General features: G+C 35.0%; 1 protein-coding gene across 1 annotated transcript in view; it reads right to left on the minus strand.

Annotated features, from left to right (window-relative positions):
- Positions 1-2,036, minus strand: part of LOC140450230 (dnaJ homolog subfamily B member 12) — a 37,388-nt gene extending 35,352 nt beyond the window's left edge. Inside the window, exons 1-2 of the mRNA XM_072543740.1 lie at positions 1,804-2,036; positions 1,250-1,543 (exon numbers count right to left, since the gene is read on the minus strand). Coding sequence (XP_072399841.1) covers positions 1,250-1,543; positions 1,804-1,936 — 427 coding nt within the window. The 5' untranslated portion in view covers positions 1,937-2,036. The remainder of the gene's footprint in view (positions 1-1,249; positions 1,544-1,803) is intronic.
- Positions 2,037-12,275: the final 10,239 nt, after the last annotated feature.

Raw genomic sequence — 12,275 nt, forward strand, 5'->3', positions numbered from 1 at the left:
ATAACTCCAGAGAGACTTTGTTTTCTCCCCTCCAATAAATTTCGCTTCTCAAAAAACCAGATTCATTCTCGGTGATTTTAATAGTCATAATGTTCATTGGGGCTACGCTTCAACTGATAATAATGGAGATCTTGTGGAATCATGGGCTGAACAAAACAACCTGGCACTTCTACATGACCCAAAACTGCCCTATTCGTTCCAGAGCAAAATATGGAAGAAAGGTTACAACCCTGATCTCACCTTCATCAGCATGTCTTTAGAGGACCGTTGCGTTAGGAAGGTATATAAGCCTATACCGAAGATGCAACATACGCCCGTGGGAATAACCGTTTACAGCGTTATAAAAGCTTCCAAAATCCCTTTCAAACAAATGTTTAATTTCAAAAAAGCGAACTGGGCAAAATTTGATGATGAATTGGAAACACAAGTGAAAAATATTGTCCTGATCCTCAAAAACTATGAAGCGTGCATCAAACTTGTAAAACGAATCTCATGTAAACACATACCTAGAGGATGTCAACAACATTACATATCTGGTCTGAACGATGAAGCAAAAGACATTATGACAAAGTACACGGAAGAATATAGTAAAGGCCCATTTAGCGAAGTTACAGCAGAGATAGGGGAGAGACTGCAGCAAACACTAAGTGCCTCCAGACAAATAACTGGCAAATAGATTGACTATTTCATCACCATTCTGAGCTATTACATCCCCACCTTTATTAGACATTACATTAGGATAAGCACTAGACCCACATATAGCACTAACATACCTCCAAAAACAGTGGGGATTACTTAAAAGATTTGCTTGAATATTCTCTACATAGTTCTTATAACATACTGCTTGTAATGATTTACACCTTTCCCTTAACACCGAAAATTCCTCATATGAGTTGCCTGATGCTTTAAAATTCCTGTGAGCTATTTTTTTCTGTATGACAAGCACAATTAATTCTCACGAAAACCAAACTGAAAAGTTTAATGATTTAAACTTATGCAGATCTAATAAATAGGCACATACTTATACATAATATTTATAAGAGACTGAAAATTTTAATTATATTGTTAATATAATAAAGGCTAAAATAATTATTATAGACATTATATTATAGAGTTAAAACAACTAAAAAGTGGGCACATTCAGCTACTTAGTAATAACTAAACAACTGTGCAGGTCTCCATAAAGTTAAATTCAAGTATCATTACTTCAAAATTTTTATACCCATGAATAATTAAAAACGATACTTACCTACAGCTTTAAACGCTTCAGATGCTCCAGGACATTTGTTCTTATCAGGATGCATTTGCAATGCCAATTTCTTGTAAGCCTTCTTAATTTCAGAATCTGTAGTATCCTTGCTGACTCCAAGAATTTCATAATAATCTTTACATTTTTTTATTCTCTTAACTGCTTCTTCTTGTTCTGGAGTATAGTCGGGAGCTTTATTTTCCTTTTCTTCTGTTTTCTGTGTGGTTACTCTTCTTCTTGGTTGGTTGGTTTCAGGGTTACTTGGAGCCATCAGATTAATTTTAAGCAATAGATCTAGAAAAACACAATATACTTAGAAACTTTAGACAAGTTCAATGAATAAGTTGCAAGTGCTGAAATTATTATTCTTGGATTAGAGTAATGTGATACTATTTTCAGTATTGATGTTGAATTAAGAAAAGTTATGACTGTGTTTCTATATGACAGAATATTCATTAATGACAGAATTTTAGACATACAAATCTACTGCGTATTATAAAAAAATATGCATATAACTATTAAACATAATATACAAAGATATAATCCTTATTTACCCTTTGCTTTATCAGTAGGAAATAATTTCTCAGCTTTGTTTAAGTATTTCTCAGCTTTCTGTCGGTTTTTTTCCTGGATGAATTTTTCTGCTAAATCTATACACTTAAGTGCTTCGTCTTTGTTTCCTTCCATTTTTTTGCAAACACCCTAAATTGTTCCAATAATACTTTTTAGATTAATTTAATAATTCAACAGCTGATGTCACTCATGCTGTTGACAGCAGACTGAATAAACACTGACGTATCCTACGCAGACGCATTTAGAGGGAAACAATCTGATTTCAGAAAACCTATAATATATTAATTATTTTGATATTCAAACTGTTGAAAAAATAATGATAATATTAATAAAAATATACTTATATAAAGAGAAAAATACTGAACAATAAGTTGTAGATAATGGATTTATTTTTATAATTTAAGGATTTATACAACAACAGTAGCAAAAAAAGTAGTAGGTAGGGGAGACCGGGCCTGGTTGGTACACTTTTCAAATCAAGGCGCCTATATTTTTTTTACTGATAAATGGTAAGAAAATATGTTTAATTTCCTGATTAGTATTGTCTTATTTACATAAATTTCAAATTACTTAATGTTCGGACTTATCCTAATTCCATAATTTAATTTTTTCCTTAAGGGCGCAAGTGTACCAAGCAACCTCGTATTCGAGGTTAGTTGGTACACACCTTGGGGTTGGTTGGTCAAGACAGAAACTAGGAGATTGATTAATATTTTTATTATTTTCATATACAATTCAGCCTACAAAAAGTTAATATTATAAAAAAATCCGTGTCTATTCTTAGAAAAAATGAATAATCTAATCAGATCCATCCGAATCGCAATTGTGACACACGTAGAACAAGCCCACATCTGCGTATTTTTCATGTGTCCACAATTTTCATTCATTGCACTGAATCCATTTCTCGTTAGACAAATTATTTGAAAAGGGTTCAACGCAAATCAGGCAGAAGGTGTCCTCATCATACTTGAATCGTCTTTAATTTTTGCTTGTTTTTTCGTGTTCTTTTTATTTTTGCCAAACCCCTGTTTTTTAATTGATTTCGTTTTATTTTCTTTTTTCTTTTTCTCTTCTTCTAAAGCATCTTTAATAGGAGTATCTGTCAAAATTTCAGATTTTCTTTTTTTGCGACCATGTTGCCTTTTTCTTTCTGCGGCTTTTGGAAACGATTTCAAATTTTCGAGATCTGTAAAATTACATGTTGCTTCTTTATTAGGGGTCTTGGGGCACTGCAGATTTTTAGGTACGAAAATATTTGGACCTTTTTTGGTAGGCGTCTGACTTTCTTTAATTCTGCTTGGTCCAGCTTGCTGCGTGTCTTCGTTAGAATTAGTTTGTTGGTCCGCCAATGGGTTGTCGACAAGGATTAAAGTCACGTACCGGTTGATTTGTTTCAACCTACAATACGGGATTGTTTTTCCTCGATAGCTTGCAGATCTTGTTTACGATCTATCTCTGACATAAGCAGCCATAAATTTACTGTCCGGAAAACTATTAAATGGATAAATTCCGGAAACCTGAAATCCAGCTGTAATATTGTTTGGTGTTGTCGCTAATGGTAGTGCAGTACGAACTATACTGGGTATGTCATAAATGGTCATCGTTGCGCCAGGATGATTAGTCATCCAAGAGTCACACGCACTATTGACATACTTTTTTAATGGTACATGCACACTGCGATCCAGTGGTTGGAGCTTATGGCTGCAGTGAGGTGAAAAGGATAACACTGTTATGCCGTGATCTTTGCAGATGTTTAGTGTCTCAGGAGACAAATGCGAATCGTGTATGTCTATCAAAAGTAGGAGAGGGTTTTCTTTACATGCCTTGCAGTATTTGATAAAATGCTGGATATAATGTATAAAATGAACTTCTTTCATCCAGCCTGACTGATTAGCACTTTCAGCGCTTCCAGCCGGGGCATCTGTGAGGAAATGGGGCTTAAAAATTACTCGAGGAAATATAAAAAAGGTGGCACAGTATATCCAGTAGCAGAAACAGCACACGCTAGAGTTACAAGCGTGCCACGTTCTGCTGAAGTAACTCTTCCCACTTATTTAACAACACGTCTTGCCACAATACGATCAGGTCCCTGAACTGTAGTAATCCCTATTTCGTCCATGTTCCAGATGTCCACAGGACTAAAGTTAAATCTTCCAAGGACAATTTCTAGATTGCTGAATAATCTTTTCACATTTATTTTGTTGAAACTCGTCGCTCTAGACAAACTGGTAGCTTCAGGCGTCCTTATAGCCAATTCAGCATTTCTCTGTAAAAACGATATAAATTAATTGGGGCCTGTTTTCTCATTAGTTTTCCAGCTATTTGGAACCGAAAAATTCAAAGAAGTTGCGTATAAAAAAGCTAATTCTCACTTCTTTGGGCGTAAGACCATAATAAATATCTGCAGATTTTTTGATGTAATCTGCGAGGTTAGACTCTTGAATATCGGTAAAAATCAAAAACCAAATATTTTATTAGTAAGTAGACCATCAAGGATACTATTTTTTACAAAACCTTCCTGTCTATTTTTAGAGTATCCAACAATTGTTGAAGGCATTTGCGTTTGTGCTTGCAGTTCCTCTATCGTAAATTTGCAGCAATATCTTCTTAACGTGTTAAAAGGAATTTTAAAGTCACCAGCAGCAGACCTTAGAGATTGCCCTGTGCACCAAGTAAAACTCACAAAACGACGCCCACACACCAATGATAACTGTCATCAACTGGCGCGTATTCCAACACCTCCCGAAAAATAAGAGCAACGCCGGTTTTACCCGAACGGATGCCGAAATATTAGAAATTTACCAACCAACTCCTGTGCCCAACTAACCCCGGTCTCCCCTACACTAGGCGGTACTACTGTAGACTAGCGCGAACCTTCATCCTATGTTTTCTGTATTTTTAAAATTTAAATGCACTTAAGGACTTGCTAGAAAAAAAAACACCTAACACCGTGATCCAACGTATGAATAAAGATCTGGAAATTATGCGTATCGTGAAAATCAGAAAGATGGCATACGTAGGGCATGTGATGCGCAATGATAAGTATCAACTAATTCAACTAATTTTACAAGGCAAGTAAGAAGGTAAAAAATCTCAAGGGCGCAGAAAAACATCGTGGTTGAAGAACATCAGACAGTGGGCAGGAATGACTACCATGCATCTATTTAGAGCAGCTGTCAACAAAGTTGTATGGATCAACGTGATTGCCAACATCCACAGAGGATAGCCACCTAAAGAAGAAAAAGAAGAAGAAGAAAAAATTCTAATCGGCGACAACCTCTTAAGCAATTTTAGTCCCAAAACTATATGATATCCCATTCATTTTTGCCGTCAAATTCTACACATCTAACCCAGCCCCTTGATGTGGCTTTTTTTCGCCCTTAAAAGAAGCATGGCGAAAAATTCCTGAAAAGTGGAAAATGGGTGAAGGAAGAAGGGCAGCTACCATACCTAAAGATCGCTTTCCTCATTTTGTTAGAGAGCTGATGGACAGCATCAGACACAACCAAGAAAAAAATATTAAGTCTGGTTTTAGAAAATGTGGGATCTACCCGTTAGACCGTGATCAAGTCCTAAACCGACTCCCTAGTGCCAACACTGCAAATGTTCAAGAAGTAGAAGAACATGTTAGCAATGTAGTGGTTAATATGCTGAAATCCATGAGATATTCTGATACTTCTACACAACGACGAAAGAGAAGGAAGGTCGCCGTAGTAGCTGGTAAAAGTGTAACTGGAGTAGACTTTAGAGAAGAAGAAAGTGAAGACGATTGAAGATGAAGAGGTCGTTAACAGAAGTGAAGGGGAGGTCGAATCAGATGATGAGGAGATGAATATTCCTTTAAGACAGATTGCTGAAAATCAAAAACGTGGACAGAAAAGTGTTCCCGTTCCTAGCGTTTCCTACAAAGGTAGAATTTTTAAACAGGCTTATTCCGTTTCGAAAGAATCTATTCAACGATTGGCTGCTGGTTTCGTTTTCAACCAGTTTTAGGAAAAACGAAAGATTAAAGTATTATATTGGAAAAGTGTTGAAAACTATTAATGAAAACGGTGACATTTACGGAACTTTTTTGAGGCATCGCCAAACCAAGCAATCCTCAGGGTTTATTTATGGATTTCCCACGAAACCAGACGATTGCTATTTCTCTTTTGACCAAGTTGTTGGTCAAATTCATCCATCTGATAACTCCGAGCTGCCAAGCAGTTCAAATGGGAAGATTCTTAAATTTCCCATCAACCAAAATGATCTTAATTAATGCAATCTGTTAGTTTTACGAAGATTATGTTGCGAGAATTAACGCAGCAGATTTAGATTTAAGTTAAAACTTTTTTTTATTTGTTCCTACACACGTAATTTTTTGTTTCTATAGTTATAACAGTACAAAAGTTATGCTGTGAGAATTAATGCAACGCAACAGGGTCGTTTGTGTTCCCTAAAGTAAGAAAGTTGTATATTTTTCTATATTTTCATACTTAATAAACGATGTAAATTCCAAATTTGTATGTTTATTATATTTTTTTAATAAAAAAATTAATTGCACATATTACTAATATATTTTTAAATATCTCTATTGTAAATGTCTCTATTGACCTCCTGAATGGTATATAAGCCAAACTAATGCAAAACAAAGCATTGTTTCGTTTCACCCCGTTTGGAGGGTGAATAGAAAACACTATTTTTTTTTAATTGAGAAACTTTTTCAAACGTGCTCACTAGGCCCTTAAACCTATTAGCCGTGACAAACATTTTGCATATTTTTCGTGGCCGATTAGATAAATAGCAACCTAACTATAAAGCCTGAAAACCTCAAAACTGTTTCTATTGACCCCATTTTACGGTACTTATTGTGGAAATATCCAAATATAAATCAATTAACTAGGTAGGTACCTATAGAAACCAAAAAAAAATTAACGAAAACTGGAAGTTTTAAAAGAAGGGAATGATTGATAAGAGGACACAGAATAGAGAGAAAAGCCCCTCATGAAAAATATTAAGAAAGAAGTATTAAAAATCAAAATATTAAAAATTTAATTATAATTAAAACAAAAATATGCTCAAGAAAATTTATAATAAATATACCGTACAAAAAGTGTCTACGACCGCAATTTTTAATATTTTCGTTTTATATATATACCTACAATGTTCGCGTTTTAATTTCTGATAATTACTATTTTCCAAAACATTATTTACTTCAAACTTCCAGGCCTTAGAAGACTGTTTAGGCTCATAAATAGGCTTATTTAATTTTAAACATTTGTTACAAACTAAATCAAAATTCTTTGGTTATTGTACGTATATTTTCTCTTTCAAATAACTATTTAGAAATGCTGTTTTAACATCTAACTGAGTAATATCCAAACCTAATTTTATAGAAAGTGAAAAAAGCAACCTTAAAGAAGAGTGTCATTACTGGCGCAAAAGTTTATGTATAGTCTATATATTCTCTTTAATTAAAACCCCTAGCGACTACTCTTGTACTTTATATAACTTTATTTTCTTTATTACTCTTTAACTTAGACAACCACTTATTATCAATAACACTACCATTTTCTGGCACATCTACCGCATCGCATGCATTGTTGTCACGAAAAGATTGGATTTCATCCATCAGGGTTTCTCTCCACTTTGCTCCATCAGGACGTTGTAATGCCTCCGAGACTGTTAATGGAACATCATCTATGTCACTTGTATTCGCACACATATATGTTACATATTCACCAAAGTCTTTTCTTTTTCTTACTCTTTCTTTTTCAACTACAATTTACTGATTTATTGAAACACTATATCGAGCTACTAAAAAATATGTAATGATAAAATCATATTCCAAAAATTATCATTATGTCAGTTTTCAATCATAAATTTTGAAAAAAATTTATTTATTGATCTTCTTCCTTAAGTGCCGTCTCAATATGAGATATTAAGGCTCATAATGCAAGGTAAAATCAAGGGTAAAAGATCCATAGGAAGACGAAGAATTTCCTGGCTGAGAAACCTAAGAGAGTGGTATAGTTGCAGCTCAGTAGATCTTTTTGGAGCAGCCGCCAATAAGGTACGGATAGCTGTGATGATAGCCAACCTCCGATAGGAGAAGGAACTAGAAGAAGAAGGTATAACCAGAGTTCAAAAGCCCCGATTCTTTTTAAATTGCATTTTTTTAATGTCCAAGTCTCAGCTCCATATAACAATATTGAAAATATATAACAGCGAATGATACGTAGTCTGATCTCCAAATTTAGATTTTTGCACGTTAGGGGTGCCTAAATGCTGATCTGGCAATCTTTATTCGCCTGTTTATTTCTGCAGCATGATCATTGGTTTCATTGATCAAAGTTCCCAAGTAATGATATTTTTTTACTTGTTCTATCACGTTACCATTGATTGTCAATAGGTGATATATATTTTGTGGTCTTTTTGTAATTAGCATGTACTTCGTTTTTTAGCGTTTATAGTAATTCCCATCTCAGCACTATTCATACTTAAGCTTTCGATAAGATGTTGTAGTCTTCTATACTCGTTGCTATGATCACAGTGTCGTTAATTTTTCGTTAACGGTAACTCCCGCTTTAATATTATTGAGCGTGTTTTGGAAAATTTCTTCAGAATATAAGCTAAACAAAAGTGGCGATAAAACACATCCCTGTCTAACTCCTCTACAGATCTTCATTTCTTCTGAGTGTTGTCCATCAATTTGAACTATGGCACTTTGGTTCCAATATAATGTTTGCACTATATTTATGATTTTACTGTCAATGAGCTTGTTCATAAGTATTGATATTAGTTTTTCATGTCTTACTTTATCGAAAGCTTTTTCGTAGTCAACAAAGCACAAGTGTAGATCAACGTTTACTTCCCGACATCGCTGAATCAATATGTTGATATACTAAAACAATTTTTAATTGAAGGTGATTACTTGGCAACATAGCACTTAACGAAACCCTTAACGATAACTTTTCAACGACATCATATTCCACTTATCAATTTTGCAGAGGCGTACCAAAAAAATTTTTAATTATTTATTTAAACACATAAGTAATTACGTAAAAATTAAATCTAAGACCGATATAATTATTAAATTATCGTGTGTCTTGTAAGAAGTATCTTATAGTTGTTTAACAAAATAAAGTAAAATTTTATTGTTATTATAGAGTACCTAATGCAGTACTTCAAAAAACAAAAATCTTTGCAAAATACTTATTTTTTCATTAGACGAAACAATTTGAAATTTTAACATACAATCTCGTCTTTGCACTTCATTCTCTATTTATAGAATTGCTGTCTGCTATAAACGTTATATTTGTTTTGTTTAACTTGATTTGAATTGATTGAATTATTTATTTAAACACATAAGTAATTACGTAAAAATTAAATCTAAAACCGATATAATTATTAAATTATCGTGTGTCTTGTAAGAAGTATCTTATAGTTGCCTAACAAAATAAAGTAAAATTTTATTGTTATTATAGAGTACCTAATGCAGTACTTCAAAAAACAAAAATCTTTGCAAAATACTTATTTTTTCATTAGACGAAACAATTTGAAATTTTAACATACGATCTCGTTTTTGAACTTCATTCTCTATTTATAGAATTGCTGTCTGCTATAAACGTTATATTTGTTTCGTTTTAACTTGATTTGAACTGATTTAATTATTTATTTAAACACATAAGTAATGTTACGAACATGCTTTCGAGATGGCCCAGGTAACGGTTGCATTGCATCTCTAATACCCTTCCAGAAGCTTCTCCGTGTATCGAGTGCGAGAGAGAACAACAGGTCACGTAGGCAAAATTAGAGGTGGGACAACTCCCGAATGTTCTGGAACTCAATACTTTTGGTATATATATGACGCGATTTTAGAAGTAGAGTTAGTTGTTAAGATACTACCGAACTGTAAAGTTATAAATAAATGTATGTATATAAATTCGAACCGCTCGTTTTATTTAATCACGCTACAGTTGGTGTCCGGTGTGAGATTTGCAAATAAATTCAGCAGTGACTTTTGAAAAAGACTTTTGAACTTTTGAAAAGTATTGTTCGTCGGGAACATCCGCGTAGTTAGTACATCCGGTAGTGTCCTTTGTACGAAAGAACATTTAAAAAGTACGTGTGTGCCTGACCAAAGATGCTGCTAGTACAACTTTCAGTAAAACAGTTGCGTGAGCAACTGGAAGAACGCGATGAAGATTGCAGCGGGTCCAAAAAGATACTTCAAGAACGTCTGAAGACTGTTCTCAACAAGAATGGAGATGACCCAGAGACATTCCAGTTTCAGTCAGCGGAAGAAGCAGTTTTAATGAAGATAGAAGAAACTTCTAAAAAAATTGAAGAAACGTCTAAAAAAACTGATGATAAATTCGAGACTGTTTCCAAAAGATTCGATGAAACGTCTCAAATGATCGAAGAAACTTCTCAAATTATTAAAGAAACAGCCAGACAAAACGACGAGAAATTCGAAAATATGTCTAGAAGATTCGACGAAGTATGTAATCAAAACAATGAGAAATTTGAAGAAGTCTCAAGAACATTTGATAAGATACAGAAAAATGTTAACGATAAGATAGAAGACGTAGAAGAGAAGATCAAACAATTAGAGACCATGATAACTAACACAAAAGTGCTACCACCAGTTAATACAATAGCCTTAGATCCGGTAGTGAAAGAAGAATCACCCAGAGACGAAACGACACATAATATGAGATTCAAATTGCCACCATTTGATGGAAAGTCTTCTTGGTCCATATACCTTAGACAATTTGAAGCTATTGCGACAGCCAATCATTGGACAGAACAAGAAAAAGCTGTTTCCTTGACTGCTGCTTTACGAGGTGATGCTGCAGATATCCTAAGATCGATTCCTAAGGGTCAAGAAAAATGTTACCAGACCTTGTTTACCCGACTAGACAAACGTTATGGAGATGCCCATCTACAGCAAGTCTACAAAGCGCAACTAAGAAGTAGAATTCAACGAGCAAGTGAAAGTTTGCAAGAGTTTGAAGCAGATGTTGCTCGTATAGTGCGGTTGGCTTATCCGGAGGTACCAGACAACATTTTGGAAGAAATTGCTGTAGATGCCTTCGTCAATGGGTTAAGAGACATTGAACTACAGAAAGCTTTACGACTAGCAAGACCGAAAGTTTTAGATGAAGCGCTCGCTATTGCCTTAGAACATGAAACAGCTAGTCAAGCTTCACGGAGCTATCGAGTACGAACCTCTGAAGAGAGCGACGAACAAAACGAGAAACGTCTGGAGGAAATCGTACGGAAAGTAGTTCGTGACATGATGCCGAAGAGACGTGAACCCAGATGTTGGAATGGTAACGACGTAGGTCACATTCGTCGTAAATTGCAAGAAAATAATACAACAGTCAGAAAACTAGAACGGGTCGACAACAAGGGGCAACTGCCGACCTCGAGAAACACAGCCCCCATAGTAACTGTGAACATTACGTCCTCAGGTGGAATTCATAGCTTGTACATAGAGGGTCGTATCAATAATAAAAGTAGATCGTTTTTGGTAGATACAGGTGCAACGAGAACTATTGCACGGCCAGAAGTAGTACGAGGCCATCTTAAATTATTGCCTGCAACAGTAAAGCTTAGAACAGCAACTGGTGAGATAATTAATACATATGGCGAGGCTAATATGTCAGTATCCATTGGCCAGACCACAGTGAAACATACAGTATTAATTGCAGAGATCTCCGATGAGTTCATATTGGGGATGGATTTACTAAGGAAAGTTGGGGCTGTATTGAATGTCAAAGATGGAGTTCTCGAGATCAGTGGTGAAGAGTTGCCGTTTCATGAAGACAAAGAAGATGTTATCAGCTTAATAACTACTTGTGACGTAACAATACCCGGTAATAGTGAGAAAATTTTGATGACCAGACCTGATGGTTACTGCCGAGAGGGAAGTTTAAGGATGGTCGAAGATGTGAATAATGCCGAGTTCCTAACGGCAAAAGCTTTGGTGAGAATTCGAGATGTCGTTCCTGTAAGAGTTATGAATTTAAAGGGAACTGCTATTAAGTTAAGTAAAAGAACTTTGATCGGACAGTGTGTTCCCGTGGCTTCGATTTGTTCCATGAATACTAATGAGAAACCGTCGAAATCTAAGTATCCAAAGGAGCTTGTTGAGACGATGATTAAAACGTGCCAAGATCTTGATGATGAACGAACTAAAAAAGTGAAGGCTATGCTGATAGAATTTCAAGATGTTTTTGCCATGGATAAGAAGGATAATGGCAAAACAAGCATAGTAAAGCATAAAATTAATACCGGAGACGCTCAGCCAATCAGACAACAACCTAGACGACTTCCATTTGCGAAAAGAGATGAAGCCGAAGACATCATCAAAGATATGAACAAACAAGGGGTAATTGAACCATCAAACAGTCCATGGACATCACCAGTAGTCCTAGTAAAGAAGAAAGATGGTTCAACACGTTTT

The sequence above is a fragment of the Diabrotica undecimpunctata genome, chromosome 9 (genome assembly GCF_040954645.1).
Source record: "Diabrotica undecimpunctata isolate CICGRU chromosome 9, icDiaUnde3, whole genome shotgun sequence".
NCBI lineage: Eukaryota > Metazoa > Arthropoda > Insecta > Coleoptera > Chrysomelidae > Diabrotica > Diabrotica undecimpunctata.